At 46.3% G+C, this 24,674-nt stretch overlaps 1 protein-coding gene across 6 annotated transcripts in view; it reads left to right on the plus strand.

The window, feature by feature from the left end:
* Positions 1-252: 252 nt before the first annotated feature.
* FAM162B (family with sequence similarity 162 member B) overlaps positions 253-24,674 on the plus strand; it is a 304,725-nt gene continuing 280,303 nt past the window's right edge. For 4 of the 6 annotated variants that reach the window (XM_086926755.1, XM_086926757.1, XM_086926759.1 and 1 more), the window contains exons 1-2: positions 253-451; positions 968-1,079. In XM_086926755.1, coding sequence (XP_086782881.1) covers positions 352-451; positions 968-1,079 — 212 coding nt within the window. In that variant the 5' untranslated portion in view covers positions 253-351. The remainder of the gene's footprint in view (positions 452-967; positions 1,080-24,674) is intronic. The other 2 variants (XM_086926756.1, XM_086926758.1) reach the window with 1 other exon arrangement.

Here is a 24,674-nt window from a genome sequence, read left to right on the forward strand (position 1 = left end):
TTTAAACGAATCTAGGAGCGCTTGTTTTTCCAATTTCTGGTAAAAAAAAAAAAGGGTTATTTTCTCAAGGCTTGGATTCCTACAGTAGGGCGCTGACCAAAATACCGAGCATCTTTAAAGAGATACTCCATCGACGCAGGACAGAGGCAGCTTGCACTATTCGCATGGCAGCGAGCAGTGCCCTCCCTTCATCCCACCCATCCTGTGCGTCTGCTAGAGTTGGAGACGCGCCGGGAGAGGGTTGGAGTCCTCCAGTGCTCTAGAGAAGGAGCAGCGGGTGCACTGCTGAGACCAGAAGCTGTGCTCTGCGCCCGAAGGCGGTGGCAGCTCAGGTCACTCACCAGACTTACCATGCTCTGTGCCACTCGCGGCATCAGCCGACACCTTGGTAGGGCCCTACAGCGCGCGCCCCCTACCGGTCACCGGAATTCTCACCACGCAGCAGGTAAGGGTAAGACACTTCTACTTATCCCAAAACTGCTGAAAGGGGGGGGGGATCTAACAGCCAGAGCTGCCGACTGTGGAGCTAGTGAACTAGGCTCGCGCTTCGGCGTAGGTTCAACATCCTTCGATTTCGGTGAAATGACTTATTCTCCCCGTGACTGCAAAAAAATGAACGTGGTGCTCATGTAAAGCGTTCCAATTCCTTTGGGAGGAGTTCGCGCTTTACAAATCTGCAAAAAAAATAGCTGGCCGCCCACCATTGCACTTCTACCTACTTATAAGGCATGTTTTTTTTTAATACTACATTTATAGCACAAAAGCCAATTCACAAACATCGATAACGACGTAAAATGTTCTTACTGTCAGTATATCGTTAGAGCGTGCTACCACATCTAGTACAAGTTCGGTGATAAGTAAACTCGGTTTTTCAAAACAGCTTAAGATGCAGCGCATCGTTTTCAAGAGAGTCCAGCACGACGTCCTGCTGTTATAACTAAAAACACGTCTTTTTTACTGATTTTAGACGAGACGAAGAGCTCCGCGCTGCCCCGCCACAGGCCCTCTCGCTTCGACAAGAAATTGCTCCTCTGGACCCGACGTTTTAAAACCGAGGCCGAGATTCCCACCTCCATCCCGTGAGTGCTGCTGAGCCCATTCCGTCTGAATACAGCAAAGTCAAGTCTGAGTGCTGCTGAGACAAGTCTGTGTCATGCCTGCCTGAGGGCTGCTGAGTCAAGCCTGTGTCTAGCCTGCCTGAGTACTTCTGAGCCAAGCCTGCATGAATGCTGCTGAGCCAAACCTGTCTGAGTGCTGCTGAGTCACGCCTGTATCCAGTCTGCCTGAATGCTGCCGAGCCAAACCTGTGTCAAGCCTGCCTGAGTGCTGCTGAGTCAAGCCTGTGTCATGCCTGCCTGAGTGCTGCTGAGTCAAGCCTGTGTCCAGCCTGCCTGAGTACTTCTGAGCCACCCCTGCATTGAATGCTGCTGAGCCAAGCCTGTCTGAGTGCTGCTGAACTGAGCCTATCTCCAGTCTGCCTGAATGCTGCTGAGCCAAACCTGTGTCAAGCCTGTCTGAGTGCTGCTGAGTCAAGCGTGTGTGCTGTAGAATCCACCTTACCGAGTGCTCAAGAGTCCTGTCTCCCTGAGGGCAGTTGAATCCAGTTTATCTGAGTGTTTATGAGCCCAGCCTCTCCAAGTGCTGTTGAGCCAAGACTGCCTGGCAGTCGCTGAACCCATCCTGTTAGCTCAGGCTTTCTCAGTAATTCTGAGCAAACCCCATTTAGCCAAGCATGTCTAAGTGTTGCTGAACCCAGCCTGCCCTCGTGCAGCTGAGCTCAGCTTACCCGAGTGCACTTAAGTGGTGTAGCCAGGGTGCGAGGGGTGCTAATGCAAGAATGCAAAGTGTCCCACTTGTTTCCTTAATGGGTGCTTGGGGTTAGATATGATAAAAGACATGTCCTTTGTGCAGAGGCCTGTGTCTACAACCAAAGGAGGTGCTCAGTGTGGTCGGGTATGAGGACTGTCCACAGAGAATGACCAGAGCACATGTCCTGCATCCAGTGGCTGATGTGTACTGCTAAATACTTTGTCCAGTCGGTTTGGTGCTTGGACGCTGTGTGTAGGATGTGTTCTTTGTGTCTAGTGCCAAACACTACCCTGTACAAAGAGGGTTTTGGTGCTTAAGGACTTGGCAAATGCCATGTCTTGTGCCCAGTAACCGAAGGTAATTGGAATTCCATTCAGGGGCATGGAAACTGGAACCATGACATTTCCAAACAGAGAGATTGCAGTGTACCTAGTAGCCACTATTCCTTCCTCAGGCTTCCAGATATAACAAACACTGCCTTTGACCATGCACAGCAGCCATGGGGCTCAAGGCATGGCCTCTGACCACATCTTGTTCCCAGTTTGCATGCCAGAAATCCATTTGCCTCCCACATCATCCACTGTGCACATGGCATAGGAAATAAGGGTGTGTAGGTAACTGATATAGTGTTTTTCAATTGATTTCTTGTTTTTTGTCATACATTTACAGTAGATTTCAAAAAATCCATTTTGAATTATTGATGTCATCTAACTGTTTCCGGAAAAAGAAACAAACGTCTGGGTTCGTTGGACAGTTTAGATAATGTCTTATTTTAGTGTAGGACTAACGGGTATCCCCCTTTAGCACCCTATGGTTATTTATTCTTTCTTAGAGGGGCATGTTTTCCATGAAGAAGGCAAAAAACTAAGGCAAAAAACTAACCACATATTCGTGAAACAAGGAACATATATCTGTGTGTAAAGATTATACTGATGTTATCGACATAGAGTTTTCAGGTGGAGAGACAAATCAAAAGGAGTTGGTTTGGTTGTCTATACCTAAACTTTTGTATTTCCTTGCAACAACAAATGGACAATTTGTTAGACAAATTATTAAACAAATAAACGTTTTTTTCTGATTAAGAACATATCACTACTTTGGTTCGGTAACAAAATACAAGTTTTATTACACTATTGTGTAATAAAACTTGTATTTTGTTACCGAACCAAAGTAGTGATATGTTCTTAATCAGAAAAAAACGTTTATTTGTTTAATAATTTGTCTAACACTATTGTGTAATAAAACTTGTATTTTGTTACCGAACCAAAGTAGTGATATGTTCTTAATCAGAAAAAAACGTTTATTTGTTTAATAATTTGTCTAACAAATTGTCCATTTGTTGTTGCAAGGAAATACAAAAGTTTAGGTATAGACAACCAAACCAACTCCTTTTGATTTGTCTCTCCACCTGAAAACTCTATGTCGATAACATCAGTATAATCTTTACACACAGATATATGTTCCTTGTTTCACGAATATGTGGTTAGTTTTTTGCCTTAGTTTTTTGCCTTCTTCATGGAAAACATGCCCCTCTAAGAAAGAATAAATAACCATAGGGTGCTAAAGGGGGATACCCGTTAGTCCTACACTAAAATAAGACATTATCTAAACTGTCCAACGAACCCGGACGTTTGTTTCTTTTTCCTGAATGTTTCCCCACCGTCCTCTACAAAGCTAGAGTGGGGTCCTCCTATTTGTTTACACATCTAACTGTTTCCAACACAGCCTAAACTAAACCAAAACTAGGGTTTTTCCAGTGATATACAAATATTCCTGTACAAAACTAAGGTTCAACGGTGGTTAAAGTTGACTATGTTAACAGAGGCTTAGCTATAAAACAAAAAAGTAATTACATTCACAAGTAAAGGTGCTGCCTTCGGCACGTTTCCCAATCCTGTCCTACTAAGTCAGCCGTAAATATCACTCCTGTTTTTTTTTTAAAGTTTAAATGCTTTATTTGCAAATGTATTAAGTTACAGCAGACCAGTAATACAGTGAAGAAAAACCGAAAAACAGGAAGTATGACAATAAAATAGCTGGTATTAAAAAAACAGAAGAGGAAGCTGTTTTAAAGTTTTAAGGGAAAAGAGTGAGGGGGGGAAAGGGGGAGGGAAGGGGGATAAATAAGGAGGGAGAGAAGGAAAATTTTATAAAAGGATAAAGCATGTTAATTAAGGTGAGCAAATGAGTGCATAATACAAAGAAAGGTGAAAGATCAATCTAACAATTTCAATAGATATTCTAAACCAACAAATATATAAGAATAAAAAAACTGAGAAATAAGCCTTCAAGGAGGTTTAAAATTGTCAGCAGTTGAACGAATATTGTGCTGTAGTACTATATTATCTAGATAAGCAGTAAGAGGAAACCAAAAGAGATCCCTACTAAGCATTGGTCTACAGGAGGAGGCAAAAGCAATATCAAGTCGATGAAAGAGACAGAGGCAAATATCACTCCTGTTACTACTTTCAAAGCTTGAAATAAGATGTCATCGGACAACTTATTGATTATGTTTGTAAATGTGAGGAAGGTTGGCGTGACTAAGTTCTTGGAGTGATACTGTGAAGCACTGGTAAATTATGACTTTGTGGGCACATGATAGTTGGTGTGTAGACATACTATGATCTGCGTGTGGGTGAATGATAGTCGATGTGTGCATGTACTATGGTGGATGTTTGGATTTATAAAAGGTAAATGTGTTGGCATATAATGGGTATATGATGGTGGTTGTGTGAGCATCTGAAGATAGATACATGAACGTTTGTTGGTGGGGGTATGCTACCATGCAATAGTGTGGTTATCTGGTCAGGGATGTGTTGGTGTATACTGGTGGTTATGCAGACACTTAATGGCAGGTGTGTGTTTATTTATGAGGTCAGGTGGGTGCACAATAGTTGCTGTTTTGCTATGTGAAGGTTGGTGGGCACAAGTATGAAGGTATGTGTATTTTTTGTCAGTAAGAAAACTTTAATTGGATAATTACAACCATAAAAGTATACCCTGTATATAAAATGCTATTAAAACATAAACAAAATCGTATTAAAAACATGACATATGTACATAACATAAAATACCCATTTCCTTCATACAAGATGCAAATGTCCACCTACAAATGATTAGGACAGGTAATTCTTTCATCTGCATCAAATCCTTCCAAGAGATTTCATGCCGTATCATTACCCTTTACATGCACAGCCTCTTCCTACCCCAAGTGAACAGTATACAATATTTACTCTGTACACTTGAGGAACACCCTGACTTTACTCATAAATTTCCCCATAGCACAAGCAATGTCTAGGTTCGTCATTTCAACTAGAAGGCTAGCAGCTTGCATCCTATTTCTAATCATATCATATGTGTATTGGAATATTTATGTGGAGTGTACTGGCCCATGATGCAGTTACTTATTCTTATTTTATATGGTGTATTCTTTTTAATATGAAAATATATATGATATTATGGAGACTATGCTGGGAGTGAGAATTAGGGCTGGCTTAGTATGGTGGGGTTCGGTCACCATATGAAGACACCTTAACTCATGAATTTCATGACTTTTTAGTTTTTCTCGCAAAGCCACTGTTAGCATATTAGTAAACCTCCCTTTTAAACTTACATTTTTAATTGAATTTCAGTGTTTTTTGTATTTGTGTTTTGATTTTATGTGCTGCCATAAGATGGTTTGTATGTGGATGCATGATAACGGATATCTTGGCACATGATGGGTGTATTGGTATACTATGGTGGCTTTGTCAACCTCTGATGTTGACTGTGGTGGATGGTGTGTTGGTGTAAGATGGTGGTTGAGTCGAGGAATGACTTTGTGTGTGTTGGCGTATATGGTGTTTGAGTTGAAGTTTGATGCTGGGTTTGTTGCCCTATAACATTGAGTGTAGTGGTGGTAATGATGGTGCTGGTGATTGTTGTGCTGGCTGTGGTAAGAGTTATAATGGTGGTGTTAATGGTCATGGGGTTAATGGTGTTAATGGTGATGGTGGAAAGGGGTGTGGTGATTTTATATAAATGGTGATTGTGATGGCGACGGTACTGATAGTACTGGGGGAGGCGCTGACATTAATGATTGTCTTGCTGGTAAGGGCAGTTATCATTAATGGTGCTAATGATAATGGAGGTTGTAATAATGGTGGTGGTAATGATGGTATGAACGGTTGTGGTGTTGGTAATATCAATGGTGGTAATTATGGCAATGGTGGTAGTAAAGAAGTTGGTGGTGGTGTTAAGTGGTGCTAGTAATGATGAACGTGATTTGATTATGATGGGCATATTGATAGCAAAACAGTGGTAGTATTAATGTTAGTGAAAAACGGTGGGGGCTGTGGTAACTTTTGTAGCGGTAATGATGTTGGTGGTATTGGTGTTGGTGTAAGTGGTGTTAATCTTGGTGGGGGGAGGTTGATGTTGACAATGGTGGTAATGTAGCTGTCTGTGGTAAAGTTGTTTGTGGCAATAGTGATAATGTTTGTGGCAATGTACTGCAATAATTAATGTAGAGCATTGAGTGCTAGGGGTGTGGCATCTGGATCTCAAGCTTTGTACAGAATCCTAGCCTCCTGATGTTACTGGGATGAATTCTACTTTCTAATGCCTTCAGGGAAATCCCAGGCTTCTGATGTTTGGGAGTGTGGGAGCATCCCAATGACATCATGGGGGAGAACATCTGGCAGGTGTGCACTCTTTACTCCTTTCCAGTAATCACAATGATTTAGGAGGACAGAGTGGGCAACTGTCCCCATCTCCTCCCCAACTGGTAACAGCTGCTCTGTGGGTCTATCTTATCACAAAGTGCACCAGGCATTAAAATACTTTTAGGGGGCAATCTTTTTACTGCATGGGATATTGATGTTCAAGACTCCCTCTGACCATCGATGCTCATCACTGCCAGGGACCTTTGATGTTTACTACAAATGAGGACCACTGCAATTCAATGCTGCCAGGGGTAAATGATGTGTGATTGATCCTCAATGCTGCCAGGGGCCACTGAGCTCCTACACTACTAGAGGCCATTGATGTTCAGTACTGCCAATGGTGACTGATGTTCATCATTGTATTGGGCCACTGATACTCGGTACAGTCTGGGATCATTGATTCTCATTAGTGTCTGGGCCCTTGATGTTTATTACTACCTGTGCCACTTGATGAATGTATCACATTGGACTATTAATGCATATGACTATATGTGGCTGGTCTCCATGTGGTAAAAATGCTTTGTGAGTGCTGGTTTCCTAACATATCATGATAGAAGTAAAAAAGAGGCACAAAGATGATTAATAATAAAAGGCAATCCCTTCATTGCATAAGAACCTGGAAGCGAAAAACATACTACATATAGAATAACAATATTTCAGGCAGGAGGGAGAAATACATTGTGAGACCTGTATTTTTCACAGACGTATGGAAGAGGTCTCGCATTTGTGAGAGTTAGCTGTATTGGCGTTGTACATGAACATGTATGTTACTCATGTGTTTAGGAGTGGGGTGGAAGTATATTGTGTGGAGTGGAATTATGTAGGGTGGATTGGAATTGTTAGTTGTGAAATGATGAGTGGTGTGGGTTTGTGTAGTGTAATTATATGGAATGGTGTGCAGTGGAAATATGTGGATAGTAATTATGTGGTATTGAGTGTACTGGAACTATGTGGCATGGGATTGTGTGTTAGAGTGTAAATATGTGGAATGGCATTTTGTATTGTGGGTTTATGTATCTGCAAAATGAAAACAGTACTAGCGTAAAAACCAGTGCATTAACAATGTTCCACGGTGCATGCATTGCTGGGTAAACCAGTGCAAATATAGATGTCCCTTGATGTAGTGGTATGTCTTTAAGGCGGTATAATAGTAGAGAGGGCATTTACCCCCTGAGTGCAACTACTTGTTGGATTATTTATCCATCTTGTGTATGCATAATTAGTGAAGAGAGTAAGAGTAGGTGATCCCATGGGCGTCATCATGCAAACTACGGCAGAATGGGGGTGGGGACGCAGCAGTGTTCACAAGGGAAAAAAAGAGTAAAAGAAAGGGGGGAAACTTATACCTGTCAGCAGAAAGTCATCAGCCGCTCTGCCGCACCAAGAGAGAGGACGCTGGGTCCGTGATCGTCAGGCGTTTATATGGAGGCTGCAGAGGTTGGGGGAACAGCGTTTACAATGCAACTTTTACAACGCACTACCTTTACAATGAAACTTTTACAACGCAACATCCATTACAACGCATGCCATTTCAACGCAACCATTACAACGCATGTCACTACAATGCATACCACTACTACGCATGTCATTACAACGCAGTCATTACAACGCATACCATTACAACCCATGCACATAGTACCCTTACACTATCCAACACTTACCGTACTGTTGCACCCCCTGGAGTTACAATAGTAATTTTTACCCCTACACTATCCAATACTTACCCTACTGTTCCACCCCCTGGAGTTAGAATAGTATTTTTTACCCCTACACTATCCAACACTTACCCTACTGTTGCACCCCCCTGGAGTTAGAATAGTAAATTTTACCCCTACACTATCCAATACTTACCATACATGCAATGTAATGGTATGCGTTGTAATTGTATGCGTTGTAAAGGTAGTATGCGTTGTACTGGAATGCGTTGTAAAGGTAGTTTTTAGAGATGCGTTGTAATGGCATGCGTTGTAATGGAATGCGTTGTAATGGATGTTGCGTTGTAAAAAATGCGTTGTAAAGGTATGCGTTGTAAAAGTATGCGTTGTAACGACATACATCCCAGAGGTTGAGATAAGGCATGCAATGACAAATAGTACTTTTAGTCAGAAAGCCGCCAACCACTTTGCTGAGCCAAGAGAGGGAACAATGCGTCCATAAGCGGTAGGTGTTTATATGGAGGCTGCAGAGGTTGAGAGAAGCATGCAATGGCAAATAGCAGAAAGCAGAAAGCCACCAGTAGGTCTGCCAAACCAAGAGAGTGGACACTGTGTCCGGGAGCTGAAGGTGTTTATATGAAGGCTGTAGAGGAGAGAAGCATGCAATGCCAAATAGTACCAGCATCAAAGCGGACAGCCACAAATCAAGGGAAGAATTAATGTGTAGTTGAGCGGTGCTCCTCACCAAGAAAACAGAAGTCACGTAACTGGTCGAGAACCAATTAGGAGGCTGTAGAAAAGATCAACGCCGGACTCAACCAATGGTAACCAGCAGGCGGGATCACAGTCCTTTTAGTGATTTGAGCAGGTCTTACAGAAAGCACATGTGCGCTGCCTAGGCTTCACCTAAAAAGGAAAGAAAGTTCAAAGACTAAAATAAAGTTATTGTAATTCAAGACATTACTAGCTTTCTTTGCAAAGGGAACGTTTCAGACATTCAGTGGTATAGCTGTTTCATACTGACTTAACACTGACCACTAACTACAGCTGATGCTACTTCCCTGTTGTGGTGCTGGCTACAGCAGCAAAGGCTATTACTCTCAGTCACTGTCGAATAATAAAATGGTGATATATAAGTGTTATTTCTGTCATGAGATAAGGTAACCATTTATCCTTCCGTTCATTAATTTTATTTCTTATCTTTGCTGTCCCAGAGAAAATAATTTTTGCGTTGTGGTAACTCCATATCACCCCCAAAAAAATAAGCAAAATTACTGCATCCAACTTTTCAGTGAAACGGAAAAATAGACAGCAAAATACCACAGAGGGGGGAATTTGGCTCCACCTACATGTTGGTGTCAGAAGTACATGTTTTGATTGAATGGATGTTATATCCTTTCGAAAAAAGGGATTCCCCGCCACACTGAGTTTTATTTTGTTTGTTTATCCTGCTGCCTGTGTCAGCCACATTATGGCTTTCTTGAACTTTCAGGAGGCAGTTCTCACATGGCACTGTCATGCTGTTAAAAGTGTCTTAGATAAGTATATCAGTCGCTGTATTTGTTTTTCTCTTGCAGCAGCACAGGTGGGAGGAGGACAGTCATGAGGAATTGTCTGCTGTATTGTAGTCTAAGCACCCTCTACGTCCATCATCAGCTTTAGACTTCAGAGTGCAGTTGTGTTTATGAGACAAGATCAGGATGCACAGAACTACACTAATCTACATGGATGTTTGCCTCTGGCTTAGCGGTACAGCTGTTCCCTCACCTTAAGTGATAACAAAGAGATTTTAGAGTACTACTGAGAAGGAGGTTGAGCCACACTTACATGCTGGTTCCTCGAGTACCTGATATATTTTGTGCTTTTGGCAGTTTTTTTTCAATACAGCATGACTGAGTTGGTTATGGTGGCAAGCCAATGATCATGGCTAAAAGCCTGAAGATATGTATTTTTGTACATGAAATGTCACAGATTAAATTTATAGAGAAGCATTTTGGGATTGGTGTCTTGTATGTCACAGTGTTTTGACCTATGCTGCATGCCCTACAGCGTGTGCATTTCCTGAAACCTTGTGGTGGTCGTAACCACCTTTGGTCATGATTTGTTTCTGGGCTGCTTCGCACAACCGCATCTTTAAGTGAAAGGTGCCCTCCTATATTTAATTAGAGGGTGCTTGAGTAATAGTTTACCTATAAATTCATATGCTTTTACTACATGCCAATTCTTCCTCAATAATGCTCTGAGCTTTTTTTCCTGATCATTGTATGTAGTTATAAATCTTATTACTGCATGTCCTTCTCTTTCTTTTATTCCTACTTTAGAGAACAAAATTGCTTACCTTCTGTTTTTTTTTGCTGCTGCAGTTGCTGTCTCTACCACTATACCACCATACCCCCTCTCCAGTCATCCAAGACATAGCTGCAGGCGTCGATCAAATGGATCTGTGTCCTTAGGCTTGGATAGTCCACAACCTTCCTTGGTCAGCAGAGTAGTCAATTCAATTCAATTCTTAGCTTTATTCGATTTTAGTTTAAAATCATGAAGGCGTACAGTTAAAACAATCGTAAAAACTTACATACAGAAACACAAAATATCTACAAAATAAAAAATAAAAAAATTTGTACCAACTATGGGAGTAAGTTCCTTTGGTCCATATGACAATTCATAGTATTCCATACTTGTGGCCAATGTGCATTGTTACGGGGTGATTGTATGCGGAAAGGCCACTGCCACTCAATGCGCAGATGCTTCTACCCCTCGAGTAAATTGTCTCTGCCTTTGGTCTTAGTCGATGGATGAATGCCATGCTTGGATAAAAGTCGTGTAGGTCCCAGATGGATATAGGACCGTCACCTTCTCGGGGATGCAAGGTTTGGAGGTAGGGAACAATTAGTCTACTTCTAAATCTTATTAGAACCAGGTCGCCGTCAATGTCTTTTTGTAGGGGACCTAACCAGCCCACCCTTCCAACAGTCATGATTGTACCGTCAAGGTCTAGAGGCAAGAGCCTATTTTTTGTTAGCCAGTACGTGACTTTATTTAGTAGGTCTTGTTCCCATTCGGTTTTTCCGTGTTTGAGTGCTGGAACTCCCGGAAGGACACATACAAAAGGTGCAGCCTCCGGGGGTAGCTATATATGAGTTGTTTTATAAGGCTCCACTCTAGTAGCAGTGTATTGTGATAGACCAGGTTTGGAGCGGCTATAGGGGCAATAGAGGATGGCGAGTTAGAAACTGGAGGATGAGTTTGATCATTACTGTTTTTTGCAGGTGGCATTGGCACTTCGGTTGTACCAAATGGGTGGGAACAGTTAGGTGTTACTATTTTTTCAATGGGAGGAAGTTGGCCTTGATACTTTTCTCTATTCCCAGCAGCCTATCCTCTAGAGTGGTAATTTTTTCAATCAGCGGAGAAATGATTGATCTAACCAGTTGTTCGATCTGAGACAGGAAAATCAAGTTGAAAGGAGGTACTGGTTGGTCTAATTTTTCCTCCGAATGCAGGGGGGGATTAATTACAGTCGATGGAGGGCTAGAGCACAGTTTTTGTAGTTTGGGTTGGTTCCCTATGGGATTAACCCCATCCCACTTCCTTTTACTGGATGAGAGCTGGGGAAGTACTATATTTTGGGTATTTGCTTTTTTGGGTAATGAAGGGTGTTCCAGTGGGCTGATGATTGGAGTTGATATACTGGCTCTTTTTGTGGGGCAAGGTGGGGGACTTATGATTTCATTTCTATCTTCTACAGTGGCATACCTAGTTTTGCAAAGAGAATTTAACTCGTCCAACAGCAAGAGGTTTTGTGCTGTGCCATTCATTAGTTCGGGAGATTGCTTGGTGGGTGTGCTATCTGTTATCTGGCAAGATTCATTCGTGTTAGCGGTGGGCGGAGGTGACCTACCATGATCTTGTGATCCAGGACGTGAGCCTCTCTGGCTAATAGGTTTCTTGGTAGTCCCCTTACGAGTCATGATGGGGTTTACTAATGTTAGAATATTGCAGGACAACAAGACAATCTGTGGTTATTTGAAAGTTTTCGGAACAAGTGTATACGAAGGGGTCAAAGACTCATTACCATAGTGATGTAGAAGGGTCAAGGGAGGTGGCCCGTCCCGTCCTCCTCCGACCTCTGAGGGCCGAAGAGGGCCCGCCCTTTGCCCGGGCTTAACCCGGCGCTACCCGGCGCTACCTGCGACGCGGGGGCTCACGGTTCTTTTATTCGCCTCCGAGCGCAGGATTAGCGGCAGCGGCCGCAAAGGATCCCGGGCAGTGTAGTCTTCTCCCTCCACCCAGCCGCCGCTAGATGGTATGCTGCGGTGGCGGGAGGGAGAACAGGGCAGCAAACAGGTTTCGCGGCAACAGGGCAGCCAGCAGGGATCCCGACAGTAGTTTGATGGAGGTAAGCACGCCCCCCAAGTGATTAGCAAAAGCCCCCACTCCACCGGGGCTCACGGTTCTTTTGTGCGTGTCCGGGGGTAGGATTAGCAGCAGCCACCACAAAGGATCCCGGGCAGTGTAGTCTTCTCCCTCCACCCGGCGGCCGCTAGATGGTATGCTACGGCGGCGGGAGGGAGAACAGGCCAGCAAACAGGTTTCGCGGCAACAGGGCAGCCAGCAGGGGTCCCGACAGCAGTTTGATGGAGGTAAGCACGCCCCCCAAGTGATTAGCAAAAGCCCTGATCTACCGGGGCTCACGGTTCTTTTATGCGCCTCCGGGCGCAGGATTAGCGGCAGCGGCCGCAAAGGATCCCGGGCAGTGTAGTCTTCTCCCTCCACCCGGCGGCCGCTAGATGGTATGCTGCGGCCACGGGAGGGAGAACAGGGCAGCAATCAGGTTTTGCGGCAACAGGGCAGCCAGCAGGGGTCCCGACAGCAGTTTGATGGAGGTAAGCATGCCCCCCAAGTGATTAGCAAAAGCCCCCGCTCCACCGGGGCTCACGGTTCTTTTATGCGCCTCCGGGCGCAGGATTAGCGGCAGCGGCCGCAAAGGATCCCGGGCAGTGTAGTCTTCTCCCTCCACCCGGCGGCCACTAGATGGTATGCTGCGGCGGCGTGAGGGAGAACAGGGCAGCAAACAGGTTTCGCGGCAACAGGGCAGCCAGCAGGGGTCCCGACAGCAGTTTGATGGAGGTAAGCACGCCCCCAAGTGATTAGTAAAAGCCCCCGCTCCACCGGGGCTCACGGTTCTTTTATGCGCCTCCGGGCGCAGGATTAGCGGCAGCGGCCGCAAAGGATCCCGGGCAGTTTAGTCTTCTCCCTCCACCCGGTGGCCGCTAGATGGTATGTTGCGGCGGCGGGAGGGAGAACAGGGCAGCAAACAGGTTTTGCGGCAACAGGGCAGCCAGCAGGGGTCCTGACAGCAGTTTGATGGAGGTAAGCACGCCCCCCAAGTGATTAGCAAAAGCCTCCGCTCCACCGGGGCTCACGGTTCTTTTATGCGCCTCCGGGCGCAGGATTAGCGGCAGCGGCCGCAAAGGATCCCGGGCAGTGTAATCGTCTCCCTCCACCCGGCGGCCGCAAGATGGTATGCTGCGGCGGCGGGAGGGAGAACACGGCAACAAACAGGTTTCGCGGCAACAGGGCAGCCAGCAGGGGTCCCAACAGCAGTTTGATGGAAGTAAGCACGCCCCCCAAGTGATTAGCAAAAGCCCCCGCTCCACCGGGGCTCATGGTTCGTTTATGCGCCTCCGGATACAGGATTAGCGGCAGCGGCCTCAAAGGCTCAAGGGCAGTGTAGTCTTCTCCCTCCACCCGGCGGCCGCTAGATGGTGTGCTGCGGCGGCGGGAGGGAGAACAGGGCAGCAAACAGGTTTCGCGGCAACAGGGCAGCCAGCAGGGGTCCCGACAGCAGTTTGATGGAGGTAAGCACGCCCCCCAAGTGATTAGCAAAAGCCAGGTCAGGGCAGCGGCGGTTCAGGCAGTTAAATAGATCCAGCTCCCTGTCTCACCAAAGCCGCTGAATTGCAAGGGCGAGTGCTGTCATTGTGCGAGGGTGAGGACTCGCATATAATATCAAAGCTCCCAAGATACGAAGCACTCTCAGGGTTTCACGCAAATATTTATTAAAAGCAGTTCCCCAGATGCATATCGGCGTGATGCCTTCGTCAGTGTTTGAACTGCTGAAATATGGTACCTGGTGTTCCATTGGCTTATATTCAAAGCCCCAGGTTCTAATTGGTTAGTTCTCAGTCAATGGAAGGGCTGCATCGCTTTGGTGGATAATCCATGGCTAAGGCGTGTCCCCACACTGGTGCTGGCACTGTGATTACTTGTGTCAATCATCAATCCTGTTTGGCAAGTAAACTCCCGATGGGTTGGTTTAAGTGCCAGCGCAATGCGTGTCTTGCGCTGTTGGCCTTCACATTTGGGCAGTCCCTGTTGACTGCTCGATGTCGGCGGTAAGTTGTTGATGCACCAAGTACACCCCTCGCCAGCCGCTGGATGTCATCCAAGACATAGCTGCAGGCGTTGATCAAATGGATCTGTGTCCTTATGCTTGGATAGCCCACGACCTTCCTTGGTCAGCAGAGTAGTCAGGGCAGCGGCGGATCAGGCGGTTAAATAGATCCAGCTCCCTGTCTCTCCAAAGCTGCTGAACTCCACGGGCGGGTTTTGTCGTTGTGCGAGGGTGAGGACTCGCATATAATATCAAAGCTCCCAAGATACGAAGCACTCTCAGAGTTTCACGCAAATATTTATCAAAATCCGTTCCCCAGATGCATTTCGGCGTGATGCTTTCGTCAGTGTTTGAAATGCTGAAATATGGTACCTGGTGTCCCATTGGCTTATATTCAAAGTCCCAGGTTCTAATTGATTAGTTCTCAGCCAATGGAAGGACTGCATTGCTTTGGTGGATAATCCACGGCTAAGGCGTGTCCCCGCAATGGTACTGGTACTGCGATTACTTGTGTCAATCATCAAGCCTGTATGGCAAGTAAACTTCTGATGGGTTGGTTCAAGTGCCAGCGCAATGCGTGTCTTGCGCTGATGGCCGTCACATTTGTGCAGTCCCTGTTGGTCGCTTGATGTGGACGGTAAGTTGTTGATGCACAAGTACACCCCTCGCCAGCCGCTGGATGTCATCCAAGACATAGCTGCAGTAGTCGATCAAATATATCTTAGTCCTTAGGCTTGGATAGCCCACTACCTTCTTTGGTCAGCGGAGTAGTCAGGGCAGCGGCGGATCAGGCGGTTAAATAGATCCAGCTACCTGTCTCACCAAAGCCGCTGAACTCCAAGGGCGGGTGCTGTCGTTGTGCGAGGGTGAGGACTCGCATATAATATCAAAGCACCCAAGATGCGAAGCACTCTCAGGGTTTCACGCAAATATTTCATAAAAGCAGTTCCCCAGATGCATTTCGGCGTGATGCTTTCTCCAGTGTTTGAAATGCTGAAATATGGTACCTGGTGTCCCATTGGCTTATATTCAAAGTCTCAGGTTCTAATTGGTTAGTTCTCAGCCAATGGAAAGGGCTGCATCGCTGTGGTGGATAATCCACGGCTAAGGCGTATCCCCGCACTGGTGCGGGCACTGCGATTACTTGTGTCAATCACCAAGCCTATATGGCAAGTTCCAAAACTACCAAAGGGTTGGTTCAAGTACCAGCGCAATGTGTGTCTCGTGCTGTTGGCCGTCCCAAGCCAGGATGGTTTCAATCTTGGGTTGTAGGGGCGCCACCTGGCCGCTCCCAACTTGGTGTCCCAAGTACACCATGGAACCCTGCCCGATCTGGCACTTACTCGCCTTGATGGTGAGGCCTGCCTTCCGCAGAGCAATTAACACTTCCCAGAGGTGGCGCAGATATTCCTCCCAACTGGCACTGACCAATGCAATGTCATCCAGGTAGGCAGCACTGAACTCATCCAGTCCAACCAACACCTGGTTGACCAACCTCTGAAAGGCATTCTTCATCCCAAAGGGCATAACACAGAACTAGAAATGCCCATCTGGTGTGGAGAATACTGACCTCTCCTTTGCCCCATCAGTCAAGGTGATCTGCCAGTACCCAGACGTCAAGTCAAACATGCTGAGGTACCGGGCAGCCCCTAGCCGATCAATGAGCTCATCAGCTCTGGGGATGGGCTGCACGTCAGTCTTCGTGACTGAATTGAGCCCTCTGTAGTCCACACAGAACCGGAGTTCGGGTGTGGCACCCCGCGCTGCAGCCTTCGGGACCAAGACCACTGGGCAGGCCCAAGGACTGCTAGATGACTCAATCACCCCTAGCGCAAGCATCTTTGAGACCTCCTCTTTGATGCAAGCCCTCACCCTGTCAGTTACCCTGTAAGTTTTATGCTTCACAGGTAAGCTGTCTCCTGTGTCCACATCATGGACGCACCACTCTGTGACACCAGGAACCAAGGAGAACAGATCAAAAAACTGTTCCAGCAACTGGCTGCAGTCATTCTGTTGCACATGGGGTAGGGTGGAAGAGAGGTTAACACCATCCACTGACCCATTTTGCTCAGAGGCTGACAGGAGGTCAGGAAGAGGCTCAGTCTCCTCCTCCATCCCAGCATCTGTTGCCAAGAGCATGCCTACTTCAGACCTCTCCAAGTGGGGTTTAAGGCGGTTGACATGTAGGACCCTCAAGGGGTTCCTAGGAGACCGCAAGTCCACCAAGTAGGTAACTGGACTTTTGCGCTCCACAATCTCAAATGGTCCAGTCCACTTATCCTGGTGCGCACAAGGCTCCACTGGGCCATGACCTACACTTTCTGGCCAGGTTGAAGCTCTACCACAGTGGCATTCTGGTCATACCAGCGCTTCATCTCCTCCTGGCTGACTTCCAGATTCACCTCAGCGAGTTGCCTGAAATGCCTAGTCTGGTTCCTAAAGGCCAGCATGTAGCTATATAAATCCTGGGGAGGTTTCCTGGGAGATTGCTCCCAGCCTTCTTTGACCAGACTCAGAGGTCCTCCGACTGGGTGTCCATAGAGAAGCTGAAAGGGACTGAACCCTAGAAATTTCTGTGGCACCTCACGGTATGCAAACAACAGGCATGGTAAGAGGACGTCCCACTTACGCCTCATAAGTTCCTCAAGACCCAGAATCATGCCCTTTAGGGTTCGGTTGAACCTTTCAACCAACCCATTTCCTTGGGGGTGGTAAGGAGTGGTGAACTTGTAAGTCACACCACCCTCCTGCCACTGGGACTTCATATACTTGGAATTTAAGTTGGTCCCCTGGTCAGACACTACCTCGCGAGAGAATCCTACCCTTGGGAAAATTCCCACCAGTGCTCGTCCCACCACAGGAGCCGTCACAGTCCTGAGGGTATGGCTTCCGGGTAGCGGGTGGCATGGTCCACCAAGACCAGGATGAACCTGTTGCCTATGGCTGTCCTGGGGTCCAGTGGCCCCACAATGTCAATCCCCACCCGCTCAAAGGGGATACTGACCACAGGGAATGGCTGCAGAGGAGCCTTGTGCTTCCTCCCACTCTTTCCACTTGCCTGGCAAGTCTGACAAGTTCTGCAATGAGTATCTGAACTCTTGCGCATTTGGGGCCAATGAAACTGGGTAAAAAGCCTTTCAAAGGTCTTGTTCTGCCCCAAATGTCCTGCTAACGGCATATCATGAGCCAGCCCCAGTAGGAAGGCTCTGAACTTCTGGGGTACCACCAGCACACGGGCTGACCCAGGTTCAGCAACCTTAGGCTCACTATACAGGAGACCATTCTCCCAGTAGATTAAGTGGGATCCTGACTGATCACCTGCTGCCTGGCTTGCTGCCTGTTGCCGCAAGCCCACAAGAGAAGGGCACTCTCTCTGCTCCTTGCAGAATTCTTCCCTGGAGGGGCCTCCTTCTTGCTCCCAATGGGTCAGCTCAGGCAAGTCCCCCAGTTCAGCTACTTGCTCCCTGGTAGGCTCCAGGGCATCCCCCTCAGGGTCTACCTCCTCCTGGGCCGTGGGAACTTCGGGGGCCGGTTTCCTGCACCCCCCACCACTTCTCTCTAAGGCAGTTTCCTGGCCTCCCTCTCAGGCTCCAGGTCCTCTTGGGAACCCTACTGACTGACATTGTCCGGGTGATCACGCACACCCAGTCAGGCAGTCCAACCATCTTCAAGTGAGTTGTTTTCTCCACCTTTCCCCAAGGGGAGCTCTCCAAATCGTTCCCCAACAGTCAACAGGCATGGCGGGCCTCACAGCTACCTGAAGAGTACCAAAGACCCTCCCACTCAAAGGGAACATGAGCCATGGGACAATGGCTCTCTGAGTTGTCGGCGGCAACAACTCGGCAGAATGCATGCGGGATAATCTGCTCTTGAGACACCAGGTTATTTTATGTTATGTTAGCTATTTTTGTACCGCGCACAGCTGCCCCAGCAAAGGGGCGTCCTGGCACCAAGGAAGGTATACACAACATCACAAAATGCAACAGAATCAGAGATTTTTATTAAAAAGAAAGCACCTTAAACTCGATCCTCCGAGCAACAGGCAGCCAATGGAGCGCTTGCAATGCTCTAGAAACTGAACATCGTCTAGGCAGACCTAATACCGCTCTTGCTGCGGCATTCTGCACTCGCTGCAGCCGCATGAGTTCCGCCTGGTTCGTACCCGCTAGCAGAGCGCTGGCATAGTCTATCCTAGATAGTACAGAGGCCTGGACCACAAGTTGTCTAGTGGGGGCATCGAAGAATTTAAGCACAGGTCTGATGCCCCTGATAATGCCAAAACAAGAGGCAGCCACCCTCTTAGTATGGTAGGTGAAACTGAGGGTAGGGTCCAGCCAGACCCCGAGAATTTTTATCTCCATTACAGGAGAAGGGATAATTCCTAACTCGGGAGGCCACCAGTTGTCATTCCACCATCCAGGTTGCTTTCCGACCACCATGACCTCTGTCTTCTTCGTGTTCAATTGGAGACAGTTCTGATTCATCCAATTGGCCACCGCACGTAGCCCCTCACAAAAGTTGAGGGCCTCCACAGCTGAGTCCCCACTTAATGTGACCGCCAGCTGCGTGTCATCCGCATAGGAGACCATTGTCAGGCCCCAGCGTTTGACTACCGCAGCCAGCGGTCCGACATATAGATTAAATAAAGTGGGGCTCAAAGATGATCCCTGTGGGACCCCCAGAGTGAGCGGGTGAGAGGTAGATTTACCGGGTGGGATCGCGACCTGGAAAGATCTGTTGGAGAGGAAGGAGCGGAACCAACACAAAGCCGATCCCCTGACGCCAGCTTCCTCTAACCGCCGCAACAGGATCTCGTGGGACACCATGTCGAACGCAGCACTCAGATCTAATAACAGAAGTGCCGCTGTTCGTCCGGTATCCAGCACGGAGCGCAGATGTTCGACCATATAAAACAAGGCAGTCTCCGTGCTGTGGCCTGCACGAAATCCATTTTGAGTGGGATCCAAGATGTTAGCTTTGGCGAGATGGTCAGCCAGGATCCCATTCACGTGGGCTTCGGTGACTTTGGCAGCCCACAGCAGCAGTGAGATGGGGCGATAGTTCTCGGGTTTTATCGGATCTAGGGTAGGCTTTTTTAAAATAGGTGTTACTACTGCTTGCTTCCACTTGGTGGGCACAGTCCCTGAAGCCAGTGACAGGTTGATAAGAGCTAGCAAGGGTGAGCGACATGTTGCCTGCATGTTCTTAAACTGGGCAGGTTTAAGGGGGTCTACAGAGGAGCCAGATTTAATTTTTTGGCTCAATAGATCAAAACCCTCCTCAGAAAGGGGGGCCAGCTTGTCCAGAATCAGATCATCGCCCATCAGACAACCAACTGAGTCCGAGTAGTGCATGATAGTTGGAAAGGTGCGATAGATTACTTGCACCTTTTGGATAAAGAAAGAGGCCAGACTTTCGCAGTGGGAGTCTGTGCAGATTTCCGCTGCAGAGGCCCTCTTAGTCATAAGGTCCTTAAAAATTAGTTTAGAGGGGTTAGGGCTGTTCCGAAACTCCTGCGCATAATATGCGGCACGTGCTCGACAGACCGCTCTATGGTAAGCCTTAGTTAGAGTGAGATAGCAGGTTTTAAGTGCGGGGTCATAAGCTTTCCTCCATTGCCTCTCTGCTTGCCTACAGTCTCTCTTGAGAGACGCTAAGGTCTCATCATACCACGGGCTATGAACTTTAGTCCGGCAGTTGGATCGTACCAGAGGAATTAGAGAGTCCAGGGCCATGGCAATCCAATTGCAGAATGAATCATGCCCACGATCAACATCCGAGAAGGGAGGTAAGGGTGTCTTTTCTAGTAGAAGATAGAAGTCTTCTAATTTTAATTTATTCCACTGACGTGAGGAAGTGGTTTTATTCTGTGTCACAAAGAGAGGATCTGACAAGGGAATGGTTGCCTTCACCAGCATATGGTCCGTCCATATCAGCTGGATAGGTGGACATATAGTTATGTCCTCTAAGTTGGAGAAAAACGGGTCCAGTATATGCCCACCCAAATGGATGGGGGAAGACACTCTCTGTAAGAGCTGCAAGGCTTCTAGGTCGGCTAGGCAGCTCCGGACAGCTGTCACACTGGCTCCTGTGTCTGTAAGAGCCTCCACCTTTTGGCCATTGATGGTCACTCACTGCCCATATTTCTTAATGTTCTTGGGCAGCTAAGCCTCTGAGGCCATCTCACAGTCTCCTAAAGAGACTAAGGTCATCTGGGCGGGACCCCACCCACCTTGGACATCAATCTCCTTCCCCAACTCTACACTAGCCATCTGCTTGGGCGGAGCACCAATGGGGGCTGGTTTATCAAACAGGCAGCACCTGGAATCACTTGCCTTATGACCCAGGTCAACACACTTGTAAGATTTCAGGGGCCCCTGGGGAACAGGTCTACCTGTCAGGGCCCCTTTCTTCTTCTCAGGGGGAGGCTGGGAACCTTTCCCTTTGTTCCCTTGGGGACTACTTTGGGGCCCCTTGCGGAATTCCTTCTGTTTACCCCTTTTAAGTTCAGAAAAATTTTATTGAAAGAATATGAGATAAGCTTTGTAAGACAAAGAAAATAACAAGCAAAAGTATACATCAAGGTAATTAAAGATATTAATATAAGCTACAAAAAGAAACATCAAAAATTGAGACTAAATAGAAGCAAAATTGGCAACTGGTATGATATAAGGTAATAAAAGATATACTAAATATACATTGTAATTACAAGAAAAGCGAAAATAATATTAATATGTTTAACAAAATATAGGAATTCATGGAGGTTTAGGAACTTCTTGTTGTAACGGGGACAAAGGCAGAGAACTCTGAGCACTTAAATCAAAAAATAGTGTAACTGGACTCCACAATTCTTTTCGCTTGGCAGCTAAAGCCAAGGGGTAGACAAAAGTTGTATCTAACCTGTGATTACAGCAAACAGCATACCACCAAGCCTGATAAGATATTTTGGTAAAATCCTTCCAATTTTTAGTTATTTGCTGGAAAGCTACTGCCAACAATAAGTCAATTATTCTAACCCTGAAAGTGCAATGATCCCAGATGGGGGAAACACTCCCTAAGAAAATGTGAGATAAAGAGAAGGAGTGATTAGAGGAAAAAATCTTGTTAATTTGAGACCAAACTTGCCGCCAAAAATTATGAACCTGGGGACAATTGAAAAGCATGTGGAAAAGATCTGCACATGGTAAGGAGCAGGACCAACACTTATCAGAAGCATCTGGGTATTGTTTACTAAGAACTAGTGGTGAAAATAATAAACGATTATAAATAAAAAATAGTGTTTGAGTAGTATTAGCAGCTCTGGAAGATCTACGAATCTTAAGCCATAATTTGTCCCATAGCTCAATAGGCCAAGAGACTTCTAGGTCTTTTTCCCAGGTTTCTTCAGTTGTGGTTTTCGTGCGAGATGAAGACTGAGTTTGAAGAAAAGCGTAGATTTTTGAAGCTTTAGGTTGTTTAAGAAGTAAAGAACTCAGTGAAGACATATCGGAGGATACGTGGTTTGATGGAGGAGGTGCAGCAAGGGAAGCATCGTAGGCAAGTTGTAATGCGTGTGACAATAATGAATATTTAACTCGAAAAGCGGGAGGTAGATTGAAAGAAGTAGCAGCTAATGCAAATGGGATGATCTGTTTTTGGTGAAACAATTGATGCACCCAGATAAGGCCACGTGATCTCCAGGATTTCAAAAAAATCTGCTTATTGTTAATTAATATAGATGTATTGTGCCAAATAGGTTGATCAAAAAAGGATGAAACGGGAAAGGAAGGAAGGATTTTGGAGGTCTACTTAAGAATAGGAGTAGATAAAGATTGAGGTTTACGAGAAAACATAAGATATTCTTTGAAAGAAAAGGGGGATATAAAATACTTTTCCAAGGCCAACCAGAGAGGAGAGGATGATGCGGAATCCGTAATCCAGTTCGACACTTGATTCAATAAAAAGGATTTATGATATAAGGCAAAATTCGGAAAGTTTACCCCACCCTCTCTTTTAGAACGCATTAATTTGGACAAAGACATACGAGACTTTTTATGTCCCCACAAAAAGGAAGATAAAATAGAGTTAATTTTCTTGAAACATTTCAAAGGGATAGAAAACGGTATGTTAGATATTGTAAATAGCACAATGGGAGAGAGCATCATCTTGATTGTATCTAATCTCCCCCACCACGATACCCCTGTCCCCCCACTCTTCTGCTGGGGACCCTGCCCACCTTTGGCTGAGTCTCCCATGTGACCCTTTTCGACCTGGGTGCTCACCCAGCGGTCCGCCTCCTCAGCAAGCTTCCTAGGGTTAGTCAGCTTGCTTTCAATCAGGTGCTGGCACAGCTCAGGAAAATAATTATTAGACAAGTGCTCCCATGCAATCAAATCAAAGAGACCTTGAAAATCATTAACTTTGCTGCCCTTTACCAAACCATCCAGTGCTCTGCAAAAGAAAGTGACATATTCAACCCAGGTACTGTTCTCTATCTTCTTACAAGACCTGAAACTCTGCCTATAGAGTTCAGGGGTCAAACATACCTAGACATTAAGGCATCCTTCATGTGGCTGGATGAATTGTGGACTTCAGAAGGCAAGTCTAACAGTGTGTCCCGCCTCTCACTAAGGAACCTTCCCCACAACTCCAATCCCCAATCTCTCTCAGGGACCAAGTGGGAAGACATGGCTACCTCATAGGCTCTGAACCACTGCCCAATATCATCATTCTTTTAAAATTATTTTAACACATTTTTGAGAATATATACTCTAGCTTCCACACGCACTGATGGTGTGCTGTCACCAGAGAGAGTAGCCTCTAAGCTCTTGGCCTTCAATTCCAACTCCCTCAAAAAATGTTCATGCTCAAACTGCATTTTCTTCTCCTCTACGGCTAACTTTCTAGTTTGCATTTCAAATTCCAACTCCCCACTTAACTTGAGCTTTGTCAGCTCCATTTCATGTATCCTGCTCTCTTTCCTGTCCTCATGCTCCTCTGGAGACAGTCCTCTGGCAGAAATACTGCTACCTGCTGGGGAGACTACTTTCTACCCCCCTGGACATAATAGCTCTTGTAGTTGCTCATCTGCATTCTCAGCCCTTTCCTCAGGGGCATTCCTTGCTTCAAACCAGGCCCTCAGCGCCCTTTGCAGGTCCTCTTTCCTGGAAATACCAGTGGTAGAAACTTTGAATCTTCTGCAGAAATGCTTGAGCTGGTTAACCATGAAGCTTTCTAGCCTTTCCTCTTCTCAATCAAGATCAGCAGATGCTATGGATGCTGCTTTCTGCATGGTGGTTGAATTTAGCATCAAAAATAGAAAGTCACAAAAAGAAATCTACCAAAAAGTATGTGGTTGCGTTATGGTCTGCACTCACTAAGTAGTGTTCACCAATCACTGTACATGAGTCACAAATGCAAATCCAGAATCCCTTCCGCTGCCCAATAATGTTAGATTTGGGGGTCTCTAGTTGGCACAGGTAGGTACTTGTGACAAATAGGGACCCTTGCCTCTAGTCAGGATAAGGGGATTACACTCCCAAAATAACCCTTGCTCACCCCCTTGGTAGCTTGGCACGAGCAGACAGGCTTATCTCAGAGGCGGTTTGTTAGGCATTTGTGACCACATACAGTAACCCAGTGACAACACTACAAATTGACACCACAGAGGTTTTATATAAAAAATAAGTATACTTTATATAGAGTTACCACAAGACCATAAACAAAATACACAATACTATTACTTTAAGATGGTAGATTTAGCTTAGTTCAGTTCAGTTCTTAAGATGCAACACTTTGCGTCAATGTACCTTACGATGGGTTGCGCTTCCACAGCAAGCAATGTTGCAGCGATGGAAATGCAGTGAAGTTTGGGTGCAAAGAAATAAAGATGACGCTCTGTCCTTGATGCAACACGCTTCCCGGTGATGCGGCGGCGTCTGCGGGGATGTCGATCCTCTTCTCCGGCGATGCGAGATACTTTACAAGATGCAAGCAGCGACTGGCCCTGCGACACTCTTCCCGGTGATGCTGCAGCTTCTCCGGCGACGTCGATCCTCTTCTCCAGCGATGAGCCGCGATAGGCCCTGCGACACGCTTCTCAGAGATGCAGCGGCGTCTGCGGCTACGTCG

This window comes from Lissotriton vulgaris, chromosome 6 (assembly GCF_964263255.1).
Source record: "Lissotriton vulgaris chromosome 6, aLisVul1.2, whole genome shotgun sequence".
Classification (NCBI taxonomy): domain Eukaryota; kingdom Metazoa; phylum Chordata; class Amphibia; order Caudata; family Salamandridae; genus Lissotriton; species Lissotriton vulgaris.